Source organism: Anabrus simplex, chromosome 3, assembly GCF_040414725.1.
Source record: "Anabrus simplex isolate iqAnaSimp1 chromosome 3, ASM4041472v1, whole genome shotgun sequence".
Lineage (NCBI taxonomy): Eukaryota > Metazoa > Arthropoda > Insecta > Orthoptera > Tettigoniidae > Anabrus > Anabrus simplex.
Genome location: NC_090267.1, coordinates 126,913,661 through 126,941,657, shown reverse-complemented (window position 1 = coordinate 126,941,657; position 27,997 = coordinate 126,913,661). Strand labels below are relative to the sequence as shown.

Below are 27,997 nucleotides of genomic sequence, written 5' to 3'. Positions count from 1 at the left end.
TATCTTACTTTACGGCCAGACGCGCTTCCTGATGCCAACCCTATTGCATATATCTGGGATGCTTGGTAAATTAGTATACTCTGTGTTTAAGTTGGGAGTGCATTGGACACCTAGTAAGAGGAATTAACTATACGCAATTAAGATCCCAGTCCCGTCCGGAAATTGAACCCAAATAGCTCTGAATCGAAGACACCAACGCTGACCATTCACTCAGAGAGCCGAACATGTATGTAGAAATATAAATATTGTTTAACAGCGTACGAGTAATTTTATTGTGAATATTAATTGGTTAAAATAGGATAGCATAGGCTTATGTAAAGGTAAGAATCAAATGACTAATACAATGTTGATTGAAAAAAATTTGCGGTAATACCTAGTATTAGCTGCGAGCAAATGATACACACCTTGGTATGAAAAGGCCTACTGCAATTTTTCATAGATGATTGGGCATGAGGTTTTCTTACATTATTGGTTCGTGGCCTTGAAAGACAGCTTTCAGAACAATAACAGCAGATTAAGAGAACGCACATTCACAAAACGCGTATTTAACGTAACGGGAGTCCCGTGACCTTCTGGGCGGTTCCCCAGGTCCCGCCCGCTGACCAGTGAAGTATATAAGGCGCGGACCCAGCCTCATTGAGTATTGTACTTTCTTTCGAGAAGCAACAAGCCAACACCACCAACATGTTCAAGCTGGTAAGTGTCACAGCTACCACGACAAGTTCAAGACTCTCTCATTTTATGCAACATTCTCGAGAAGCCACGAATAGATCTAGCTATTGCTTGAAAATCTCTTTGAACCTGATTTCTTGACTTCATCACCAGGATAGGACTGTCTTAATTTACAATTCACATTTAAAAAATATTCTGACAGATTTATGCCCAGAAAAAGGAAGAACTTTAACGATAGTTCCGTGTCAGTTTAAAAAAGTAGTTTTGAAGTACCCACTTATGTTCAATTTTCAGTTAACCTTCGGTCATAAGTTTATATAAAACCTCAACGTACCACACAATACTATATATATAGAAACTTTTATCTAGAAAATTATAGTTATAATGTGTAAACTTTACAATATGCTTTACGTCGCACCGACACAGATAGGTCTTATGGCGACGATGGGATAGGAAAGGGCTAGGAGTGGGAAGGAAGCAGCCGTGGCTTTAATTAAGGTACAGCCCCAGCATTTTCCTGGTGTTAAAATGGGAAACCACGGAAAACCAACTCCAGGGCTGCCGACAGTGGGGTTCGAAACCACTATCTCCCGAATACTGGATACTGACCGCACTTAGGTACTGCAGCTATCGAACTCGGGAATGTGTAAACTAAACGACAGTTCAATTCAAAACGGTGGGACAAATAGTATAAATGACATTAGGCCTACATACACATTTTGCAACACACGCAAAATATATTGGTTCGCAGAATTCTATCCAGAGGTGCGGGAATCTATTCATAAAAACTAGGTGACAATGTACTACTTAATTTTTTAGGGTTAAGAATTATTTTATCATCTCAGTGAAGTGAAGTTGCCTTGAACGTATTATTTTCATTATAACATGTTTGTTACAATGTTTCAGATCTGTATCACTAAACTGGTGTATATATTTTTAATTAATTAGCATTAGGATTGGAGAAGGAATATAGCCTATCTGTTTATCCTTTGAGTAGCTTTCCCACGCATATTTTGTTATTAATTAAATGCTTTATTTTTCGGATAATTCTAGTTTTATAAACCTTGCATTACTTTCGACAAACTGAAAAAAATTCACCGTTATAATAATAAATAAGTCAAAAAGGAAAATGAAATAAAATGGCTTCCAGTTTAACAAATTAAGATTAGAAGTTACGAAATATTTTGATTCTGGTTACTTGCATGACACTCAAAACTATCGAAGGTAGCATTTCGACCCGACTAATTTGTGTTTGATTTCCGACTCTGCTATAACTGAAGATTAGCCTAAGGAACTGTAGTCAGCTATACTCAGCCTGAGGTAATTCCACTCGCTAGGGGCACTGGTGCGAATGTCGTAGTTGATCAACATTGGGCAAGACTAGTACCTGTATGGGTAGCCAAGTGCATATTGCTTGAGGAGGAATGGAAATGTGCTGCCCATTCTACTACGAGTGAACTCTGGCTTAGGATACTTGTAGATGTACAGATTTAGGTAATATTTAATTGAATATAGGGATGACGGTTAAAGTTCTACTCTCAAACATCTGAGGAATTATTCTTGATGGTTTAACATTTAAATTTCAAATGAATGACAGAATGTTAATCAATCACTAATACCAATGAGATATCACAGTGACACAAGTCATTCCTATGAAATTGTTTACTAAGAAGTCACAATCAACTTACAGGATGAAAAAGTTAGAACATTTTATTCGAAGTAGTATCGAATTGACTGGTATCCTAACTTAGCTGATTTTGAACATGCTACTTCTGCCAAAAGTTCAAAAACGCCAGAATATATAACAAATATAATCACTATCCTTTAACTTATATCGTATGTAACACTAGTTTCTGGGGGGAAATGTCTACATGTAAAGAGATACTTTTAAAAATATTTAAAATAACGCAATTTTTTCACAAGTGTTCGACTTCTCTTGTACGTAAAAAGGTTCCATTATGGAATACCTTAGCGTGACTGGATTTCCACCTTGCTGAACCATGATTTTCTTATCTGGAAACAGGATGATGATCTGATACGTCATTCTCCCTTTGCACATTCGGGTCAGTTGACCACAGAATTAAATCCTTATACTGAATTATGCCAGTGCAAGCATAGTTCGTAGTGCTGTCTTCTGCTGAAATCCTTCTTTAGAGTATCAAGTCTTTTGATTTCCAGTTTCTCTATCAGACCATTCCTATTTACTGTTAGGCATTCAGCTGCAATTCTATGAGGCCTCCGGTCATATCACTGTGTAGTAGTGCCTGAGTCCGGCGTTTGAAGTGTATAGATATTTGATTGTCTATGCCTCTGGTAAGTCGGTACGCTATTTCTGTTTTACTGATCCTGCATGCGAAGAATCATTTTCAGAGATTTTGGATTTAAACCATTCACCTAGAACTTGGTGTTTTAAACATCTATTATTATTATTATTATTATTATTATTATTATTATTATTATTATTATTATTATTATTATTATTATTATTATTATTATTATTATTATTATTATTATTATTATGTTTGCACTTGTATTTAAAAGTATGCTTAATATTTTTCTGTTCTGCCTCTTTCAGTTCGTCCTGTTCGCCCTCGTGGCTGCCGCCTACGCCGCTCCCGGTTACCTCGGCGCTGCCGTGGCTGCCCCCGTCGCCTACGCTGCTCCCGCTGTCGCCCCAGTTGCCTACGCCGCCCCTGCTGTCGCCGCCGCTCCCCTGGCTTACAGCACTTATGGTGCCTATGCTGCTCCCTTCGCTTACGGCGGTATTGTCAAGAGCCACGCCATCATTGGTTAATTTTATCAACCGATGTAGCAACTCATAAATTATTTGTAATCGCTTAACACATTGACTAACAGTCAATAAATTTTTGCATTCAAATTATCTCTGTTTCATCTCGAAAATTATTATCATCCTATTCCTGCTCCCTGCGCTATTTTCCTTTTTCACTAATTAAATAGAGGAAATATTTCCTTTCTTAGTAATGATAATACCGAGCTCGATAGCTGCAGTCGCTTAAGTGCGGCCAGTATCCAGTATTCGGGAGATAGTAGGTTCGAACCCCACAGTCGGCAGCCCTGTAAATGGTTTTCCATGGTTTCCCATTTTCACACCAGGCAAATGCTGGAGCTGTATCTTAATTACGGCCACGGCCGCTTCCTTCCCACTCCTAGCCCTTCCCTGTCCCATCGTCGCCATAAGACCTATCTGTGTCGGTGCGACGTAAAGCAACTAGCAAAAAAAAAAAAAAAAAAGAAAGAAAGTAATGATAATAAATGTGTAAGTTATGACCGTAAAGACATGGATATTCGTATCGTATCGTAATCTGTTTACACTCCAGGGTCGGTTTTTTCCTCGGACTCAGCGAGGGATCCCACCTCTACCGCCTCAAGGGCAGTGTTCTGGAGCTTCAGACTCTGGGTCGGGGGATACAACTGGGGAGGATGAACAGTACATCGCTCATGCTCTGTGGAGAAGCTATACCTTTTCAGAAGTCTGTGAATCTAAGAGATGTAGAATTAGAAATGGTCACAGGGCTCATTAAAAATAGAGGGTAGTAGTGATGCATTGTTGAATCACAATTGTTTCAGGATGGATACTGGAAGGAAGATAAATATAGGTATGTTTTCACAAGGAAGAAGACAATTCCTGATATTAGAAAAGTAATTTCGTAACGAAAGTAAGTGCTCCTGAAATTTGGGAAAATGAAAATCTCCAAGGTGTAGTAGACTTCATACCCTACGTAATATAATTCAAGAATCACCTTTCCCATATGTGCATCTAAACTTCATCAACCCTAAAATATTCTGTAGATTTTCCTATGAATTGGTCGCTACGTGGATATGCGTATGGAATATGACTTATAAATAGGTTATTAACAACTTCTTGTTCCTGTTTTACAAGTGAGAGACTTACTTTTTCAGCACACACTTATTATTATTATTATTATTATTATTATTATTATTATTATTATTATTAAGGTTGAGTTGGCCGTGCGGTTAGGGGCGCTCAGCTGTGAGATAGAATCCGGGGGATAGTACGTTCGAACCCCACTGTCGGCAGCCCTGAATTTGGTTTTCCGTGTTTTCCCATTTTCACACCAGACAAATTCTGAGGTTGAACCTTAATTAATACTATGGCCACTTCCTTCCCACTCCTAGGCCTTTCCTATCCCATCGTCGCCACAAGACCTATCTGTGTCGGTCCGGCGTAAAGCGAATTGAAAGAAAAGAATAAATTATTATGTCCAGTCCGTGGATCGTTATCGATAACGTAACTTGCAACTGAACTTAATGTAGGAATGTTCTCACTAGAGTCGATGATGGGTTCGTGTACCATACTTACAGTTGGCAATAATTACAATAACTGTTCAATCTCCTCCTCACGGTCTATAACAAATAACCCTGAATGTACCAAAATACTCCTTCTGAGGTAATGTTAAATGTTCTTAGTAGTGGTTGTAATACTATTATTAATATTTATTTTGCCAGTTATTTAACATACCTCTAGCAAATGAAGAAAATGGAAAAATAGCTATACCTTAATTAAGGTACAGCCCCACGTGTGAAAATAGGAAGCGGTAGAAAATCTTCTTCAACACAGCTTGCAGTGGTATTCTATCCCATAAATTGCTGAATGAAAGCTCACAGTAATGTAACTCGAATCGCTCAGCCAATTCGGTCGGTAATATTAATAATGATTTGATAACTTAATATGCTTTATTAATAAATACTTCCCCTTAAAACAACAATCATCACCCGCAATAATAAATTACTTAATTAATATCTCAGTACGTTGTCTTCACACAGTGGCTTAATGGCTGAATTTCCACTCTGACGGACGTGGTTTCTATCCCGATGGAAGCTGTGGTAGAATTTCCTCCTGTTAAATCATGTGGGTAGTCCCAGAAATGACCATCAGCTTTAAATTCCTACACAAAACCCAAAATATGGAGAAAAGTAACAAGGGTACTTTGAAGAAATTTCTGTTTTCAAAATTACCGTAGTGACATGTCAGGCCCATGGCGTTGGAGTAGAGTCTTCTGCTCAGAGTTTCAAGGGCTAGATTCCCAACCAGAACAACGATTTCAATTCTGGACTGAGGACTGGAACACGTTTTCACTCAACATCATGAGACTAATTGAGGAAATGCCTGATAAGGGAGGCAGTGGACCGGGTCACAGGGGCCAAGCAATAGACTGAGGATATCGTCACTAAACCATGTGACACTCCAATACAATATCTGCTCGCTATGTAACAGAACTAATTCATTAATGACTTAGTGATATAGAATCTAGATTATAAATTACGTCATTCCAGAGTTATTAACTAGAGAGTTATTAAAAAATGTAATTAACATGGTCTAAGACGTCAAATGAAAGATTTCTGATTTACATTAGGTAATTTTGCTTATACATTAGATTATATTTGTTTAAATCTATTAGTGACACATATCGTGCAGTTAGACATTTCCTAAATACAGTAGAACCCCGCTTAACCGAACTTCGCTTAACCGAAACCCGACTTAACCGAAATGCTCTCGCAAAATTGTATTTTAAGATTTTGTTTTTACCTTCTCGTTCTTAGCCGTCGACATTAGTAATAATCTTGCTATATGTGCTGAGAGCTACTAGGCAAACCCTATTTTTATATTATGACTTATGTCAGAATGCACGTGTAGCATAAAACAAAACAGTTTCTAATTCTCAAGTTCGTTACATGATACTTTTTTTCTTGAAAAAGCAAGAATTATTATTATTATTATTATTATTATTATTATTATTATTATTATTATTATTATTATTATTATTATTATTATTATTATTATTATATTACTCGTCATGAAGATTATGCACACGGCTCCGACCTCGACAATAGCAGTTCTGAGAATTGACTTGCAGCAGATGATGGATTTAATGCATTGGAGGTAAGACTGATTTCGAATTTTTGTTATAATACAGTACCACACGCTTTTTTTGTCCGACTCGTTGGCTGAATGGTCAGCGTACTGGCCTTCGGTTCAGAGGGTCCCGGGTTCGATTCCCGGCCGGGTCGAGGATTTTAACCTTCATTGGTTAATTCCAATGGCCCGGGGGCTGGATGTTTGTGCTGTTCCCAACATCCCTGCAACTCACACACCACACATAACACTATCCTCCACCACATTAACACGCAGTTAGGCTACCTACACATGGCAGATGGCACCCACACTCATCGGAGGGTCTGCCTTACAAGAGCTGCACTCGGCTAGAAATAGCCACACGAAATTAATTATTATACCACACGCTTTAATTACAGTACTGTAATTAAATTACTGTATAGATTATTCGGTTCATTAGTAACAAAAAATAGTTTCATTATTTCAGATTGCTTTCCACTTTGTTGAACACAGCAATGAATCTACACCAGCTGATGTATGGTTGGTTAAATGGTGGCGCGACATAGCTGCACGACAGCGCTGCATCAAGAAAATTCAGAAGAAAATCACTGATTTTATACAATGAGTTATATTTTAATGTTAATATACAGGATGCACCTTTGTTGAACAGAGTTTATACATTTTTATTTCGGCAATTAATTTCGGAAAATATTTACTATGCGTCATCCGAAAAAAAAAACGTGTCAAGCATAGTGGCTCCGCCCCTTTTATTTAGGATAAACGGGGTTCTGCTGTAAATTAACTTTAAGACATCACGGCCGGCCCCGTGGTGTAGGGGTAGCGTGCATGCCTCTTACCCGGAGGCCCTGGGTTCGATTCCCGGGCAGGTCAGGGATTTCTACCTGGACCTGAGGACTGGTTCAAGGTCCACTCAGCCTACATGAATAGAATTGAGGAGCTATCTGACGGTGAGGTAGCGGCCCCGTTCTAGAAAGCCAAGAATAATGGCCGAGAGGATCCGTTGTGCTGACCATACGACACCTCGTAATCTGCAGGCCTTCGGGCTGAGCAGTGCCCGCTTTGTTGGCCAAGGTCCTTCAAGGGCTGTAGTGTCATGGGGTATAGTTTGTTTTTTAAGACATTAGATGCGTCTTTTAGAAAATTGGATAGGAAAATTTTAAATGGGACTCAATCAAAATTACCTCTGTCTCCGTTGGATATTTAATTCCGTTCACCTCTTGTGAAACACCTACAAAGAGCCGGCTAGTTCAGTTGCTTACAAGGCCTTTATTTCATTCGTATTTGCAAGATCACTTCACGGTCAGATTAAGGCACCGTATCGGGAGGATATGCACAGTAAACCCCAGACAAATGTCGTAAAACGAAGCAATTACATTATCGACGCCAGTAGAAAGCGGATGTTCTGTTCACCAGGTTATTGCGAACTTTACGGAAGTCTAGTAGGCAAGGTTTTAATTGTAGCAATCCATTACAGGCACTGAAAAATAGTGTTTAAAAATGTAGAACTCAGATGTATGCAACTGACTTAATTGAAAATAAGTGTATAATCATTTCGTCGAAACACGCAAAAATAACTTTCCAGAAATATGCGTGGCTGTGTTTAAAGTTCATTATTATCATAAGCTTTCGAGAGGTCAGCAATGAATGTTCTGGGGGGGGGGGGGGGGGGAAGAGCTGATTGAGTGGTAGGACCATGCAGTGTGAGCTTGCATTGGGAAAGTGATTGGTTACAACCCCCACCACTTAAAAGTGATTTTCCGGGGGTTTCTAAATTCCAAACCAGGTTATACCTTAATAACGCCATGGCTCTTTATCTCTATTCCACGTTGCCGAAATCCTGATTGTGTTAGTGCGAAGTGAAATAATTATCAGCAGACTTGGTGTTATATAAGAACAAAAGCAAAGTCACCTCCGTACAGCCCATGAAGGCCCTTGGAGGAGTGGAAAATAAAGGCTTCCACCATTGTTAACCTTGGCACGTGATGGGGTAGAGTGGTTAGCTCTACGCCTGGCAGCCTTTGCCCCCAGGAATTAACCTGGTACTCATTTTTGGTGTAGGCTGAGTGAACCTCAGGGCCATAAGCACCTCCGAAACTGGAAATCCCGTTTCTTAAATTTTACGACTTCCTGACGGGGATTCGAAACCACGTCCTTCCGGGCGAGCCGAACACGCCTTAACCGCCTCGGCCAGGCAGCCCCTTATGTAAGAACAGGTGTGAGAAAAATAAGAACAAGGAAAAAATAGCCTGAAAAGAAGAACAAGAATGAATAATAACAATAAGTAGAAGAAGAAGAAGAACAAGACTGAGAATTAGACTAAGAACAAAAACAATAATTAGAGTGGCAATATGAACAATAATATAAGAATAATAATAATAACAAGAATAAGAATGGGAATTAGAGAAAGAATAATGAGTATAAGGACAAGAACAATAAAAATAATGAGGACAATAACAAGAATGTGAATAATAAGAATAATAAGACAAAAATAAGATTAAGAACCAAAACAAACACAAGAATAAGAAGTTAAGAATAGGAGTGAAGACAAGAATAAGTATAAGAACAAGGTCATGAATTCCACGGTATCCCCTGCCTCGTAAAATAGGGAAGCAGGGACTCTTAATTTTGGAGCATGGTTTGGCAACTCACTTAGCTGAGCTTGGCATTGCTTTTAATTACTTTTGTCAGGCTCCTCGCTTAAATCTATCTTATCCGACCACATTTGGTCAACCCCTTTCCCTCTCCGACCTCGACAGCATTAGGTGTTTGAGTTCTATGGAGTTTTTCATTTTCACGCACTCGTGGACATTTCCTTTCTTTTGCCGATAGCTTCATTTCTCGAAGTGTCGGACCTCTTCCATTTTCCCTCTGATTAGTGTTAATAGAGGATGATTGCCCAGCTGTACCTCCTCTTAAAACAAAACCACTTGAATAAGAATAAGAACATCAATAAGAATAAGAACCACCGGGCGAGTTGGCCGTGCGTGTAGAGGCGCGCGGCTGTGAGCTTGCATCCGGGAGATAGTAGGTTCGAATCCCACTATCGGCAGCCCTGAAGATGGTTTTCTGTGGTTTCCCATTTTCACACCAGGCAAATGATGGGGCTGTACCTTAATTAAGGCCACGGCCGTTTCCTTCCAACTCCTAGGCCTTTTCCATCCCATCGTCGCCATAAGACCTATCTGTGTCGGTGCGACGTAAAGCCCCTAGCAAAAGAAAAAAAAAGAATAAGAACCGCCGGGCTGAGTGGCTCAGACGGTTGTGGCGCTGGTCTTCTAATCCCCACTTGGCAGGTTCGATTCTGGCTCAGTCCGGTGGTATATAAAGGTGCACAAATAGGTCAGCCTCGTGTCGATAGGTTTATGGCACGTAAATGAACTTCTCGACATCTTCGAAAACAAAAAAAAAAGTAGTTAGAGGGAAGTAAATCCAATAACATTATTATTAAGAATAAGAACCAAAATAGGAACAACCTCAAGAATAAGAACAATAATACAAATACGTAACAAACCACGGTAAGTTGGTACAGACAACCGTCTTTGAAGTGAAAAGCGATAACTTGCCATATATTCAATGGAACGACAGGACAATTTTACCGAATGAACTCACATGCGTTCACCATCCCCCTGGCGATGAGGTTGTTTGCCGTTGTTTTCCTCCTTGACGCAGAAGGTACTATAATATGTCCATCTGTCAGCCCACTGAAATGCATACATCAGTGGACCCGATAAGTGACAGCTTGATACTATTATTCACAGACACTTGATTCATGAATAATTACGTTAGGCTACTAGCATCGCTCATCCCTCAGTCAGTTTCATATTGTCAAAGGCAAATATAATATTAAGAAAGGCCATTGACACCAGATAATGCAGTACATTGTAAGCGCTTCTCGCCCAATGTGCATCTGGTCTTAATTAGAACTCTACTGGTTTCTAATTGTTTATTACAAAGTTCTAAGGAATCTTCTCGAGTTTATTCGTAAATTATCCGTTACTATGGATGTTAGATCTCTGAATTGCATGATCACAACACTATTCGTATTCCACGCACAACTGAAGACTAATTTGGCTACGGTCGAGTTAGTGGCAGTGTATTGTATTGTATTTACAGCCTTTCTCTGGCTATCATGTCAATGTTTCTATTAGCGTTATTTATAGTCTTTATTATGTTGTCTTCCGGGTTCGATTCCCGGCCAGGTCAGGGATTTTTACCTGGACCTGAGGGCTGGTTCGGGGTCCACTCAGCCTACGTGATTAGAATTGAGGAGCTATCTGACGGTGAGATAGCGGCCACGGTCTAGAAAGCTAAGAATAACGGCCGAGAGGATTCGTCGTGCTGACCACACGGCACCTCGTAATCTGCAGGTCTTCGGGCTGAGCAGCGGTCGCTTGGTAGGCCAAGGTCATTCAAGGGCTGTAGTGGCATGGGTTTGTGGTTTGGTTTTATTAAGCTGTCTTCTTTTTTTTTAAAGTGCTATTTGTTCGGGGCGTCGACCTAGAAAGACCTTTTGCCCGTACTTGCACCATATATTAGGAAACTGCGTGTGTTTTGTAAATGGCGGAAGTGTAAAGTGTTGAATGTGTGGAAAGGAACGTTTAGGACGACAAAAACACCCAGTCCCCAGGCCAGGGATATTAATCACTTACAATTAAGAACCCCTGACCCTAGCTGGGAATCGAACCCGGGGACGCCGGGTGACAGGCGGTCGCGTTGCTCCCTACACCGTGAGGCCGGACATGTTCGCTTCTTACTCTTATTCTTCCCGACATGAAGTTAATTGTTAATGGTCCACCAGTGGTCCACAAACCTCCCATTTTTCTAAAACTCACATTACAGTTTTGAGAAATAATACATATTCGTAATTTTTAATATTTTTCTAATGCGGCCATGTCGGGGCTACAATCGTAGTGTGCCTGTCTCTTCTACCGAGGCCCCAGGTTCGATTCTCGGCCAGGTAGGGGATTTTTGCCAGTATCTATGGCCTGGCTAGAGTACGAGTTATCTGACAGTCAGACGCGGACTACAAAGCCAAGAATAATAGTTGAAAGGATTCGACGCGCTGACCACGCATAACGTCATAATCTGCAGGCCTTCTGGACTGAGTAGCTGTGGCTTGGAATACCAAGGGCCCTTCGGGGCTGGTAGCGTCAGAGGATTTGTTTTATTTTGTTCTCGTGTTATACCATATTATGTCCTTTTGTGTTCTTATATATGACAATCTTCTACGTTTGATCTAAGGAAGGTAGTGAGAACTTCAAACAAGTAGCCAGATATATCCGCGTGTCAAAATGTAGCGTGGATGCTTGAACCATGACGTTGACTTTAGGGACTGACCTTCTCAATACCTGGCAAAATTAGCTTTTGTGTCGCGTAAGTTGACGGAACTGGTGTGGTCACGCAACTCTCACTTTTTGGCGACCTCAGCCATTGCCACGCCTTAGCCACCCGACTAAAGTATATATACTGTGGCCAGCGCTTCAGTAGGCACTGTATTCTCCAGAGAAGACAACCAACACTCAACCAAAATGTTCAAGCTGGTGAGTTACAAGTCTTAGAAGTCTTATGTACCAACAGTCACAAGACACATCGTTATTCAACATTTATATTTATTTATTTATGGATTAGAACATTAACATTTCACAAGTTCTTGTACAATTATTTGAAACTATTTTTTTCATTTCTAAAATATTTAGATTGGAGCTTTCACGGCCCGTAAATGTAGATATGGTCATAAACTATTGGTCTTTACCTCTGACTTTATTGGGAGGGGGGGGGGGGTGGGCTGTTCAGGAGAAAGACTCATTATTAGTAGAGTCTCGTTCACGAACACATAAGATTTACTTCTAAAGGCGCGGAGCAAAATTCTCTGTGAAACGTAAAGTATTTCACCTTCTTTCCTGACACAGCTTATTATCATGTTTTATTTCTGTTCTGGCAGTAGTTCTAAATAAATTATTTGTTCAACATCCGTACGCACACTTCAATTTCTACTCTTGCTACTAGATCTAATTTTCCAATGACACCAGGATTACTCAAAGTATTAGAATATACTCTTGTACGGCGTGGTGATAATTAAGTTTCGAAGGCGAATGCAGGACGATCATTATTCCACTCTGCTCAAGAACAGACAAGACCGCTAGAAGCAAAAGTAGGAAAATATACTTGTACAAAAAGAGGTTTAATAGTTAATTTCATGGCGCACAAAATATTCTCAAAATGTATCACCTAACGAATTCAGGCCATTGATTTTTATACATGAAACAAAATGCTTATTTTTGTCAAATTTTACAGTTTCTTGTCTAATTATTAAGCAAGCAAGTCGGTTTTGAGCGAGTCCAGAAACACGTCTTGCTTTGTGGTTGTTTCACCAGTTCGTCCTCACTTAAATGTTCTACTAAAATAAAATAATCTGCAAATTTAACAATACTTTTAAATCTTGGTTTGAAGCCTTCTCTGCTGTATATCAGTTTTAATTAATTTTTACACGTCGTACTCAATGATGAACTTTTATTAAAGTTAGCTTAGTTAAGAGGAGGAATCAGATTTTCTTTATTTTAAAACTTATATTACTTTCCCATTGTCATTAATAAACTAGTTTATATTGGTGACATTCTAGAACTCTTGGAGTCAGCTTTCTCCAAGATTCGTTATTTGTGTTTAATTTCAGTCTTAATTTCTCAGAAACTAAAGACATAAAGATCTCACATTACTCAACTTTACTCAATATTTACTGGATAAGTAATTCATTTTCTTGTTTTCTTTATTTCAGTTCGTTCTCCTCGCCGTTGTGGCTGCCGCCTCCGCCGCTCCTGGATACCTTGGCGCTGCCCCCGTTGCATATGCTGCCGCCCCAACCTATGCTGCTGCCCCCGTAGCCTACGCCGCCCACACCTACGCTGCCCCCGCTATTGCCGCCCCAGCCTATGCTGCTGCCCCTGTTGCCTACGCTGCTCACGCCTACGCAGCCCCCGCTTTTGCTGCACCCCTCGCCTACAAGAGCCACGCCATCATCGGTTAAATGTTCAATAAATGATAATTTATTTCATTGCAAAATGTCTAAAATTCGGGAAAAATAAATAATTTATTTTACCTAAAATGCTTGTTCATATTATTATTTGAAATCAACGTTTGAAATTATTACCTTCTCCATCAATTTACATAATCTAAGATGGTAGAGTGATACCAAATCAAGTTACGTCGAATTATGTTGATCTTTCTGCGTATGATTTCCTCCAGAAATGAATAATGTTGACCTTCCTGAGTATGATTTCTCGAGAAATTAATTATGTTCAGCAATTTCCAATAATTTCCAGTTCTGATATTTCGTTATACGAGCCATATATGACAAGACTGATAGAGATGTAGATATGTACATAAATTCATTGATAGGCAAATGCATAGATAAATGGATAAAGTACATTTTTAAAAGAAGTGAAATATAGGCGTAGGGCTGGCCATCCTAAACTGTACGAGATGTTTGGAGAGGAAGATACGAAATATATACGATAATTAGCGGAAAAATCTAGAGCATTGTATGGGATGTAATTGTAGGGTTTGTAGAAGGCAATAATAGCTTAAAAGTTCTGAAAAATAGAAACGGTGTATCAGAATGCACAGCTAATAGCGAATTAAGAATTCTGTGTGAAGATATAGGTATACAAATTTATCATAAGAGATAATAAAATACTGACTAACACTGCAGAGGGGAAAGGGGAGAGAAACCAACATCAGGTGTAATATTGACACGATGATTAACGGGTAAGCGAGGTGAACCGGTTACTAGGATAAAATGTGAATATGGTACTGCTGCGATACAGGGATTCAGATTGAATACAAAATGCTGAATAATACATTAACTTCTAGGCTGGAAGAATGTAGAGAAACATGTTTATTTTTCAACAGCATGTACCATTCAGTTTCCTCTAGCGAGAGCTTGCACAGTAGACAAAGCAGTCCAGACAATACATCTAATAATGAGATGGTAAATGGGACTTACACATGTCAGTCGTTCCAGTGTTTGAAATGAAAAAGCAAGAACTTATTTTGAATAGAACTCCGGGAGAATTTTACCGAATGAATTCCCATGTGTTCACCATCCTCCTGACGATGGGATCGTATAATACATCAACGGCAATTCATACATGTCCAAAGAGGTGACTAAAATAAGGATTCCCAAAAACTCTCAACTTCGAGCGTGAGTTGGTTCACTGGAGTCTCCTACTAAGTCTAAGATATGTTACATTCCACTTTGCCGGGCTGAGTGGCTCAGACAGTTGAGGCGCAGGCCTCTGACCCCAACTTGGAGGGATCTATCCTGACTCAGTCCCATGGTATTTGAAGGTGCTCAAATGCGTCAACCTCATGTTGGTAGATTTACTGGCAGATAAAATAACTCTTACGGGACAAAGTTCCGGCACCTCGGAGTCAGAGGAAATCGTCAAAGTTGTTAGTGGGAAGTAAAGCCAATAACATTATTATATATTACATTCCAGTTACCAGTGATACCCCTGTAACTTCCTTCCTTCCTTCCTTCCTTCCTTCCTTCCTTCCTTCCTTCCTTCCTTCTTTCCTTCCTTCCTTCCTTCCTACTTACCCATTCAAACATCCTTGGTCAACACTTGTTAACTTTCAATGAAGGGAGACATAGGGAGTCTTCCATTATCTTGTCCTGCATGGTTCTTCCATTTCTTTCTTTCCCCGATGTAGTCACTCTTTGCCGTATAGGACTCCTCATTCTTCTAGTCTCATTAGATTTAAAATTTGGTCGTTGCCTAGCTGAACTTCCATTTTAATCAAAATCGTCATTCCATTCAAAATGTTCCATAAAATTTCGTTAATTTTGTGCAGGTGTTCTTTTGTCTTCAAACACCCACTGATTTCATCAGGTTTCAAATCTCCAATGTTGGACATAAGAATCGCGCGTCATTGTAAATTTACTTCTAGAAATACAACTAAATTGATACCTCTTCCGCACACAACAATTCTTAATTAGTTCAGTTTATCTCCCTCTTTCTTTCTTTCTTTCTTTCTTTCTTTACCTTTGGATGAGGACTTAACTGTAAGTTAATTTAGCTGAGGTTTATCTATCTGACGTCAATCTCATGTAGGGCACTGCATTCATTGTTGTGCGTTTCGCTAGAGGTTGGTTTTGTGTAAATGTACAGATGTGCATTAAGACGAACACAACGCCATTCCAGGAACCAGAGGAATTAAATATGCGCGGTTAAAATCCAACCTAGAACCTCCTGAACAGAAAGCCACCACTCTGACCATTCAAGAAAGGAACCGAAACGAATTTCTTCACCAAGTTTTGATCCATTGTTTTCATTTAAATCCTTCGTCAGAACACCGAAATAAGATTGTCATACATATTTTAGAAATCTCTTTTTTCATCTTCACCTGATCATAGGCACCTTCAGAATTTCTAGCCACTTCATTCAGTCAATCTCATTGAATATCGTTCTCAGATACCCACACATCATATACATGGGCGTGACCTTCATTAAATTGATCTATTGTTCATGATGCCACTTGCCCCTAAAATGGGACTATAACTTCTGTTAAAATTGTAGTTGAGATAAGAGGAAAGGAAGCCCACTTTAGAATGCAAAACATTGTAGTGAATGTAATAACAATCATTAGTTCATTGAAGTAGCTGAAAGTCCATTAAGAAAGGAAGTAAACACATTGTTATAAAGCGCATAAATAATCCATAATTCTAAACGAAAAGACGAATAAAAATAATGAAGAGAACTTTGTTTGAGAGACAGTACTGGTAAATATATACCACCAGTCAAATTTACTTGAAGAATTATTCAATACAAACACACACCACAGTATTGCAGACAGTCAAATTACATGTAAACGTACCAAAACTAAAAACTGTTGAAGAATAATGTACGTCGCAGGTTATGGTAAGCAATAAAGACCAATTTTTGGAAGTGATATGTGCTCTCCTCAAATGCAGATATACTTACTGAAGAGTAATTTCTAAATTTCTTCATGTAAAGCATGTCATTGAATGTAAGTGATGACGGTGGTGATGATTGGTGTTTTAAGAGGCTCAAACATAGAAGTCTGCATGAAGAAAGAGGGGTTAACGGAACCTAAATTCGTTTGAGGAGATAATTTAGGACCTTGTAGTCGAAGGATGTAAAACACGGAATACTATTCAGGAATTAATGAGATAGATTTAAAGTGGATCTACAATAATCCTCTGGGTAGGTAAGCTGTAAAATAACGGCTGCTTTAAAAAGGAATTATTCAGAAGGTAAGCCTAATGATTAACCTCTCCAGGGAAAGGAACATGAGTTAGAATAAAATGAAAGAGAATAGAAGTATATGAAATGTTTTCTTACGTAAGAATGACGGAGAATTGACGGATAAATCAAATCACAGGTTAAGTGTTAGTGAATTAAGTTGATGATTTCACAGTGAAATTATTACTTTTAATCAGAATTAATGAGGAATTTAACAGTCTTAGAGCATCAATAATCCGTTCCCTTAGCCAAGAATTGTAGTTGAAATTAACGTCAAAATAATTATACTATAGTATCAGTTACGTATAAATGAAATAATTCGCATGGAAACTGTGCTATTCGTGATTAGCTGCCACCTCCGGAGGTCCGGGTTCGATTCCCGGCTCTGCCACGAAATTTGAAAAATGGTACGAGGGCTGGAACGGGGCCCACTCAGCCTCGGGAGGTCAACTGAGTAGAGGTGGGTTCGATTCCCACCTCAGCCATCCTCGAAGTGGTTTCCGTGGTTTACCACTTCTCCTCCAGGCATGCCGGGATGGTACCTAACTTAAGGCCACGGCCGCTTCCTTCCCTATTCCTTGCCTGTCCCATCCAATCTTCCCATCCCTCCACAAGGCCCCTGTTCAGCATAGCAGGTGAGGTCGCCTGGGCGAGATACTGGTCATCCTTCCCAGTTGTATCCCCGACCCAGAGTCTGAAGCTCCAGAACACTTCCCTTGAGGCGGTAGAGGTGGGATCCCTCGCTGAGTCCGAGGAAAAAACCGACCCTGGAGGGAAAACAGATTAAGTAAGTAAGTAACTGTGCTATTGCATCATGTTGGGATCATATTTCTTAATGAGTAATCACGAATACTTAGTTTGTGAAATCTATCCAATATATTGTTTATTTTCTGTTTATACTGATGTTTATAGTGTAATTATATTTAGGGTTGAAAACTTAATGACTGTGGCCCTTATCGTTGTACCATTCTGGTATTCGACAGGAGTAGAAGTGGAAAAACAAGAAAACAAGAAGAATCAATTTCAGGATGGCAGAGAGTGGCATTCATTTTAACCCATTTTTGTATTCTACTTTGTCTCTTCAGTTCGGGTGAGTGTCTGTTGATCATATTCAGCCTTCAACGTTTATAACTAAGTAAACTTAGTATAAATGGGTACTCATGAAGAAATATCAAGCCCCTACCGTGAAGCAATAATGCAATTCCTATGCAAACCCTTTTATTTCTTAGCAAATGACGCTATAATTTTTTAATTTTAGTTAAGATTCTTTATAGTCAGACTAAGGTAGGTAGGTAAGGGTTATTCTGCCCGAAGGCAGGTCCGAACCTCCGCAGAGGTGTTCCTGAGCCGGAGTTTACGTGCGGTACGGTGGCCAGCTCCTTTCCGCTCCTCCATTCCCTTACTCCCCACCAACAGCGGGTGGCAACCTATCCAACTCCTGACCACGCCCAATGTTGCTTAACTTTGGAGATCTCACGGGATATGGTGTTTCAACACGGCTACGGCCGTTGGCAGTCAGACTAAGGGTGAAAATAAAGATTAATCTGGCTAACGTGACTAAAGGAGTCTATGGATTGTTGACCTAAGTGATTAAATCTGGAACAGTACAGTGGGGCACTCTGTGTCCCTGAAAATTTTCGTTCTCGGATTAAGTTATGTTGGCACATCTGATAAGCGCCCACATCCTTTGACTTTTATTTGATCTTGACTGTTTTTCTGTCGGTGTATGTAATTCTTAGCATTAACATTTATTTGTACCAAAAGCAGTGTCTCTGTTGCACTCAGTACCCCACTATGCGGTAAATCAAACCTTTTCTTCTTCTTTCACTGGTATAATTCTTGAACGTTACCCAAAATGTAATTATGTAGTTCCTGATAAATGCTAACGAAATGGATTGTCTTCAAAGTTACGAAGAAATTTTATACTATTTAAGACAGGCCAGAGTGTGATAGTCTAAATCTGTTTGAGGAATGTTCTGATAAACGCTCGTCCTTAAATTAATACGTACTGAGCTCGATAGCTGCAGTCGCTTAAGTGCGGCCAGTATCCAGTATTTGGAAGATAGTGGGTTCGAACCCCACTGTCGGCAGCCCTGAAGATGGTTTTCCGTGGTTTCCCATTTTCACACCAGGCAAATGCCGGGGCTGTACCTTAATTAAGTCCGCGGCCGCTTCCTTCCCAGTCCTGGCCTTTTCCTGTTCTATCGTCGCCATGTGTCGGTGCGACGTAAAGCCAATAGCAAAAAAGAAAAAAGAACGTAATCTATAGAAAGAACGTTTTCCCAGTAAATCAAGAAGTAAAATCTAGGGAATATTTTCTCTTCAAATTGAGAGAAGAACTAATGAGGTCTTGATGAAGCAGAGACTTCGAATCCCTAATCTTAGCCATCGTGGAACAACGATCCAATTGATCGTCAGGAAGGTGCTCCCATCTGCCAAGATACAACGAACCCAAGACCAGTGTGATGTGTTCGCAATGAAGAATGTGTGTGTGTGTGTGTAAACAACATATCCTGCTGTTTTTGTCGTCATTGTGAGGAGTGAAATTGTGATAATGATAAAAAAATGATCAACGAGAGAATGTCTACAAAAATACTGAAATATATTTAACACTTTCACTTTTTATAATATTCACACAGTTATTTTCATTTTATAACCTTAAGGCTTTTTTCACGCATTTGTATTTTAAAGTTTTACTAATACATAATTTGAATATGTCAGAAATATGTTTCTCTTCTGGCGTAGTGCCGTAGCATACCATTAATGTTTCCGAAGAATAAAGATACTGTTCCAGGGTTAAGTTCGAACAATTTGTAGATACGTGTTCTCTCAATATTAAGCTTCCATTTCCAATAAAAAATTATTTTTGGACTGAACAAACAGGCCCTTCATGTATTAAGAACAGTACTATTATATAATTAATATTTTATTCCTCTTTTATAGACGGGCAACAGAGATCTGGTTTACTCTACCATCTAGTGGCATAAATACGGAACGTCGAACTTTAAATCCAGGCAAGTATTCCGGCGTATATGTGATAGAAAAGGGCTAGGACTGGAAAGGAAGGCACCATGGCCTTAACTAAGGGACCACCAGAGCATTTGCCTCGCGTGTAAATAGGAAATCACGGAAAGACATCTTCAGAAATGCCGGAAGTGTGGTTCGAAACCACTATCACCCAAATGCAAGCTGACAGCTACGTGACCCAAACCTCATGGCTACTCGCTCGGTTATATTATTTATTTATTTATTTATTTATTTATTTATTTATTTATTTATTTATTTATTTATTTATTTATTTATTTATTTCTTTATTTATTTATTTATTTTCAATGACATTTAATCGATCAATACACCACACTACCAATCACCAGAGAAACACGCAATAGTGATTTTATCCCTCTATATTGGGCTGGCGTCAGGAAGGGCATTTGGCCGTAAAAAGGACCGAATGCACACATGCGACACAGTTCGCACCCGCGACCCTACAGGTGGGGGAAGGGCAAATGACATTTAATCAATTTCCGTTTACATCTTGTGCATAAGGGAGAATATCCAACCAGTTTCTCTGTGACATGTATACGGAGTTAAACAAAAATATGGAGCGAAATTTCAGGAACAGATGTCTATTAATTAGTAAATAAAGGTTAGATAATATCAGCATGATTCCAGCAATTCTTAATAAATGAATTACCTGTTAAGTATGACGTTAATGTCCATCAGTTTTATTCAATACAGGTTTCTTTAGGCCTTGGCCTTAATTTAGGTGTGAAAAAGGAAAACCAAGGAAAACCACGTTTAGGGCTGCCGACAGTGGGGTTCGAATCCACTATCTCATGGATGCAAGCTCACAGCTGCGCGCCCCTAACAGCACGGCCAACTTGCTCGATGAATTTTATTATTTTGAACTGAAAGTCCAGACACTGGTTTGGCTGAAGTGAAAAATGTTGTAGCATCTTTTCCATGAGCGAATTTTAGAGCGTGGGTGAGAACGTGCATTACTCCAGAAATATCGGAGAGTGCTAGGATCTCCATAAAAAGATGAACTGAGACTTGTATTCAGAGGTGGTGAACAATACGAATGTTTGACATGCGGAGTGCGTCGTATATAAATCCTCGACGATTATACTTGATAGTGAAATAACTCGGACACTAACCATTTCCGGGCAAATATTGATATTAACTACGATTATCCTCTACATGTGAGGAAAACTATATTTAAATTTTCACGCGTAATTTTCTCACACTTGGACTAATAATCTCGATGATTGTCCCCTTCAAATTGCAATTATCATAAGCATCATCATTATCATCATGAACGATATTTGGTCAAAAGTTTGTGTAAATGAATCAATGTTCTGCTCCTACAGCTCCAGGTGTTAATAATTTGAACGGAGGGCATCTTATTATTTGAATATTAATATTTGTTTAGTAACAATAAATTCATACTTAGAATACGAATATATAAAACATGGGAGAATATTATTTGAGGGAGGTTATTCGCACAGTGACTTAGTGTATGTGCTTGCTTTCCATTTAGACAACCGGGATATGAATCCAGGTTAACATAATTTGGAATTATTATTTAAAAAATCACGTGGGCTCAGATCAGAACCAAAAATAAAGTAAGGTGACTCCAGGAACTCCACAATACCCTGGATGAAATAGATAATATTTTCATGAAAAAAAGGAATGGTTGAGAATGAGGTGAATAGAAACTTGTGCACTTTAAAACCACAGGGTCAGACTTTTGGTATGGACCTAGTAATTGACAATTATGATGTTACAGGTTCAGAGAAGCTGCACGGCAAGTTACCAAGGAGGTAGACATGGGATATAGTCAAGTATGATGGTACAGGCAATTTAAATTGATTGAAATGAGGATGGCAGAAAAATCTCCGTCCACAGCAGTCAAAGGGGTTAGGAAGGACTAGAAATAACGTGCTTTTATTATCCAGCCAATGCATGAATCGTATGAAGTATTATTGATTAGGAATAATTCTAAGAAGACTCAATATAATGTGTATTATGCAGCAAATGAATCACTTCAAATACTTAGGGTGTATTAGGGTGTATTCACCCAGCATGGTAGTATTGCAAGTGACACTGAATCTTTGTTGTTTTTTTTTTTTTTTTTTTTTTTTTTTTTTGCAATTTGCTTTACGTCGCACCGACACAGGTAGGTCTTATGGCGACGATGGGATAGGAAAGGCTTAGGAATGGGAAGGAAGCGGCCGTGGCCTTAATTAGGGTTCAGCCCCAGCATTTTCCTCGTGTGAAAATAGGAAACCACGGAAAACCATATTCGGGGCTGCCGACAGTGGGGTTTGAACCCACTATCTCCCGATTACTGGATACTGGCCGCACTTAAGCGACTGCAGCTATCGAGTTCGGTGACACTGAATCAAGGTGGAAGAAGGCTAATAGAACCTATTGCATTATGTAAGACAGATAACTTAAGCTCCGTGTACAGACATCAACAATGCTATATGGTTGTGAAATCTCGGAGGTATTCATAAACTGTAGGTACTAGGCAGAGGAATACTGAGAAGGATTATTCCTGGCACAGAGAGGTAATTCTTGCATGGTTTCCTAATTACATGCTATAATTTCTTTTTCAGTTAATGAGACCGTTGTAAATAGGAGTATGCGTATATGTCTTATCCTCTACTCAAAAGCTGGGTAGATCGCCAACAGCTTCGTCATGAATTTAAACAGGTCAGGGATTTTTGTCACGATCTAAGGGCTGGTTCGAGAAGGAGTTATCTGACGGTGAAACGGTGGCCACCGTCTACAAAGCCAAGAATAATGGATGAGAAAATTCGTCTTGCTGACCACGCATCACTTCGTAATCTGCAGGCATTCGGGCTGAGCAGACGTCGCATGGAAGGCCTCAGGCATGTCGGGGCTGGTAGCGTCAGATGATTTGATTTATTTTATTCTAGTGTTACATTACTTCTTCTTTCGTCTTCTAATATATCTGTCACTCTGCTTACTACTTCCTTTTAAATTTAGTTTTATTTTTGATGTAAGGAAGGCAGTGAGAACTTGAAGCAAGCAGCCGAATGTATCCGCATGACGAAATGTAGCGGGTGCTTGAACCATGACGTTGACATTAGAGACTGACCTTCCCAATACCTGGCAAAATTAGCTTCTCTTTTTGTGGCGCGTAAGTTGACGGAACTGGTGTGGTCACGCACCTCTCACTTTTTGGCGACCTCAGCCATTGCCACGCCTTAGCCACTCGATTACAGTATATATACAGTGGCCAGCGCTTCAGTAGGCACTGTATTCTCCAGAGAAGACAACCAACACTCAACCAAAATGTTCAAGCTGGTGAGTTACAAGTCTAAGAGACTAAACTTACAAAGTTTATTTGGCCACGACGAAGCTTTCTATTGTATTCTTGAGACAGTTCCACATTTCTTACGTACCAGCAGTCACAAGGCGCATCGTTATTCAACATTTAGTTAAGAAATGAAACGTTTTACAATATATTAACAATATTTTTCTGCCGTAAGTTGCTATAGAAAATTAAATACAAAAATTCAAATATGTGGCAAATAGAGCCCATGAAGTGTTTGCCCTATTAAGTCAGCTGCTGCATAGACAGATGACTTGTAAACATCGAAGTGACACATATTGTGACTACCTCTTCAGCGTCGTCTCATTAGGCTAAATTTGGACCCCATTGTAGTCCTTTGTATAGGGTGGAAATCCTCAGTTTGATATCGAATCCTGGGCCTCCAGGTAATAAGGAGCTGGTGGAGAAGTTCCAGTTAATTTCAATTCTTTTAACTTAATCTCTCAATGGTAAGAAATCATAATACAACATTTAACATGTCAAAATTCTCTGACAATTATTTAAAATGATTGTTTTATTTCTAAAAGATTAGATTGATGCAGTCATTTCTCGCAATTGCAGACATGGTAATTAGCCTTTGGGCTTTTGCCCTGTCGGCAAACAAGGTGGCATTCTTTACGTTTCGCAGAGAACTTTGCTCTGCGTCTTCAGAAGAAAACCTATTCTGTTCGCGAGCAAGACTCATTATTTGTCGGTTAACGAGCAGGAATCATTGTTCGTCGGTTAATGAGCAAGACTCATTATTCGTCTGTTCGCGAGCAAGGCTCATTATTCGTCGGTTAACGAGCAGGACTCATTGTTCGTCGGTTAATGAGCAAGACTCATTATTCGTCTGTTCGCGAGCAAGGCTCATTATTCGTCGGTTGACGAGCAAGACTCATTATTCGTCGGTTGACGAGCAAGACTCGTTATTCGTCGGTTAACGAGCAAGACTCATTATTCGTCGGTTGATGAGCAAGACTCATTATTCGTCTGTTCGCGAGCAAGGCTCATTATTCGTCGGTTAACGAGCAGGACTCATTGTTCGTCGGTTAATGAGCAAGACTCATTATTCGTCTGTTCGCGAGCAAGGCTCATTATTCGTCGGTTGACGAGCAAGACTCGTTATTCGTCGGTTAACGAGCAAGACTCATTATTCGTCTGTTCGCGAGCAAGACTCATTATTCGTCGGTTGACGAGCAAGACTCATTATTCGTCGGTTGACGAGCAAGACTCATTATTCGTCGGTTGACGAGCAAGACTCGTTATTCGTCGGTTAATGAGCAAGACTCATTATTCGTCTGTTCGCGAGCAAGGCTCATTATTCGTCGGTTGACGAGCAAGACTCATTATTCGTCGGTTGACGAGCAAGACTCGTTATTTGTCGGTTAACGAGCAGGAATCATTGTTCGTCGGTTAATGAGCAAGACTCATTATTCGTCTGTTCGCGAGCAAGGCTCATTATTCGTCGGTTAACGAGCAGGACTCATTGTTCGTCGGTTAATGAGCAAGACTCATTATTCGTCTGTTCGCGAGCAAGGCTCATTATTCGTCGGTTGACGAGCAAGACTCGTTATTCGTCGGTTAACGAGCAAGACTCATTATTCGTCTGTTCGCGAGCAAGACTCATTATTCGTCGGTTGACGAGCAAGACTCATTATTCGTCGGTTGACGAGCAAGACTCGTTATTCGTCGGTTAACGAGCAAGACTCATTATTCGTCTGTTCGCGAGCAAGACTCATTATTCGTCGGTTGACGAGCAAGACTCATTATTCGTCGGTTAACGAGCAAGACACATTTCTAGAATGGTCTTCTACTCTTAAACGGATTGGAGATGATTATAGTTTTGAGGGCAACTACAGGATGCTAATCATTCCACGAGTTTACCGCTAGGAGTAAATGTAAGAAAACATACTTCTATGCAAAGTGGTTTAATATTTAATTCCATGGAACACAAAATACTCACAAAATGTGTCAACCAACAAATTCAGGCCACTAATTTTTATATATGAAACGAATTATTTATTAGGTCAAACTTTACAGTTTATTATCTGGTTATTATCTGAGTTTCTCTCTCATTTCCATCAAGCATACTGTGTAAGGTCGTTTTACCTGTTCATCCTCACTTAAATGTTCTACTAAGATAAAATTATCTGAAAATTTAATACTAATTAATAATCTTGGTTTGAAGCCTTCTCGGCTGTCTACCAGTTTTAGTTCATTTTTACACGTGGTAGTCAACTAGGAACTTTTAGTTAAAATAGTTTAGGTTATTTAACTTGTTTAAGAACGAGCTATTGGATTTTTATTTATTTAAATATATTTTAAATTATATTATTTTCCCATTATCATTGTTAAACTAGTTTCTCTTGGTGATATTCTCGAATTTCTCCACGATTCGTTATTCGTGTATAATTTAAGTCTTTCTCTTTCTCAGAAACTAAAGACATAAAAAACTCACATTACTCAACTTTACTCAATATTTACTGGATATATAATTCATTTCCTTGTTTTTTAATTTCAGTTCGTTCTCCTCGCCGTTGTGGCTGCCGCCTCCGCCGCTCCTGGATACCTTGGCGCTGCCCCCGTTGCCTACGCTGCCGCCCCAGCCTATGCTGCTGCCCCCGTAGCCTACGCCGCCCACACCTACGCTGCCCCCGCTATTGCCGCCCCAGCCTATGCTGCTGCCCCTGTTGCCTACGCTGCTCACGCCTACGCAGCCCCCGCTTTTGCTGCACCCCTCGCCTACAAGAGCCACGCCATCATCGGTTAAATGTTCAATAAATGATAATTTATTTCATTGCAAAATATTAAAAAATCGGGAAAAATAAATAATTTATTTTACCTAAAATGCTTGTCCACATTATTATTATTATTATTATTATTATTATTATTATTATTATTATTATTATTATTATTATTATTATTATTATTATTATTATTATTATTTGAAATCAGTAATGGAAATCATTACCTTCTCCATCAGTTTACGTAACATAAGAAAAATTTATGTCGACTTATCTTGACCTCCTTGAATGTGAATTTTTCTAGACGTAAATTATCTTCAACAATTTCCAATAATTTCCAGTTCTGATATTTCGTTATCCTAGCCAGATATGACATTACTGATAGATATGTAAATACGTATATATATGATAGGAAGTCATATCTTTTAAGGGAAGCGAAATTAAAGGGTATGGCTGGCCATCCTATATTGTACGAGACGTTTGGAGAGGAAGATAACAAACATATTTGGTAAGGTGCAGTAAAATCTAGAGAATTGCCATCATCATCATCATCTGTTTACCCTCCAGGTTCGGTTTTTCCCTCGGACTTAGCGAGGGATCCCACCTCTACCGCATCAAGGGCAGTGTCCTGGAGCTTCAGACTTTTGGTCGGGGGATACAACTGGGGAGTATGACCAGTACCTCGCCCAGGCGGCTTCACCTGCTATGCTGAAGGGCCTTGTGGAGGGATGGGAAGATTGGAAGGGATAGGCAAGGAAGAGGGAAGGAAGCGGCCGTGGCCTTAAGTTAGGTACCATCCCGGCATTCGCCTGGAAGTGAAGTGGGAAACCACGGAAAACCACTTCCAGGATGGCTGAGGTGGGAATCGAACCCACCTCTACTCAGCTGACCTCCCGAGGCTGAGTGGACCCCGTTCCAGCCCACGTACCACTTTTCAAATTTCGTGGCAGTGCCGGGAATCGAACCCGGGCCTCCGGGGGTGGCAGCTAATCACGCTAACCACTACACCACAGAGGCGGACCTAGAGAATTGTATGGGGCATAATTGTGGGTTTTGTAGAAGGTAGTAAAAAGCCGGTCTGAATAGTTAAAAATGCTGCAAAATAATAACGGGCTATCAGAATGCAGAGCTAATAGTAAAGTTAGATATCTGTGCGAAGATACATGTCTACAAAGAGATATATCTTAAGAGATAATAAAATACTGACTAAGAGGAGATAGGGAAGAAAAAAGTGTAATTTTAGCGTATCAACATCAGATGTAATAGCGACACGATGATTAATGGGTAGGCAAGGTGAACATGATGGTAGGACAGAATACAAATATGATACTGCTGGGATACAGAGAATGAATATAAAATGCTGAATAAGAAAGTAAATTCTAAACTGGAAGATATAGGGAAACGTTAAATTTTCGACAGTATATACCATTTAGCTTGCTCTAGCGAGAGTTTGTGCAGTAGACAAATCATTTTGGACATACAATACGCCTTATAACGAGAAATGGGAGTTGCACATGTCAGTCGTAACAGTTATACAGATGATTTCTTGAAAGGAATCTCTGAAACTTGAACATGCATCAAGCACACCACAGTCGTAAATGTGCTGTCCAATCTGAACAGCTTACAGAACTGTGCGAATATAGTCATCGAACCTCTACCTCACACCATAAGACCTCTACTTCTACAGATATTAAATTACGCAGTATATGACAATGTAAGACCAAAATAATGTTGAAAGGATTCTGCGAAATTAGCAGAAAGATTATAGTAAAGAAAGAAATGACGTGGTGGTTAATATAAGAATCAAATAGAGTAGGATGATGAGAACCGTTGTTTCTTGTGTCAAGAAACAATAGAGAAAGAGATATGTGTTAAGAGCCTGTAAGGTAACAGAATAGTGGTCAGTACTTTGCTAGTGAATCCAATTACAGTATATTATAGGTAGAAATAAACAATTCCGCACAGTTTAATAACTACTCAGTAAAGCGTAGATCGCAATGGAAAGAAAAACAACATTTTGAATAATGAAAAATATGTGTCACAGATAACTAAAAGTATATGAAATGAACACTAATGA

At 39.5% G+C, this 27,997-nt stretch overlaps 1 protein-coding gene across 1 annotated transcript; it reads left to right on the top strand.

The window, feature by feature from the left end:
* Positions 1 to 665: 665 nt before the first annotated feature.
* Positions 666 to 3,536, top strand: LOC136867090 (cuticle protein 21). The gene is made up of 2 exons (XM_067144192.2): positions 666 to 696; positions 3,248 to 3,536. The coding sequence occupies exons 1-2, from the start codon at positions 685 to 687 to the stop codon at positions 3,464 to 3,466; spliced, it is 231 nt and encodes a 76-aa protein (XP_067000293.1). The 5' UTR covers positions 666 to 684; the 3' UTR covers positions 3,467 to 3,536.
* The last annotated feature ends 24,461 nt before the right edge of the window (positions 3,537 to 27,997 follow it).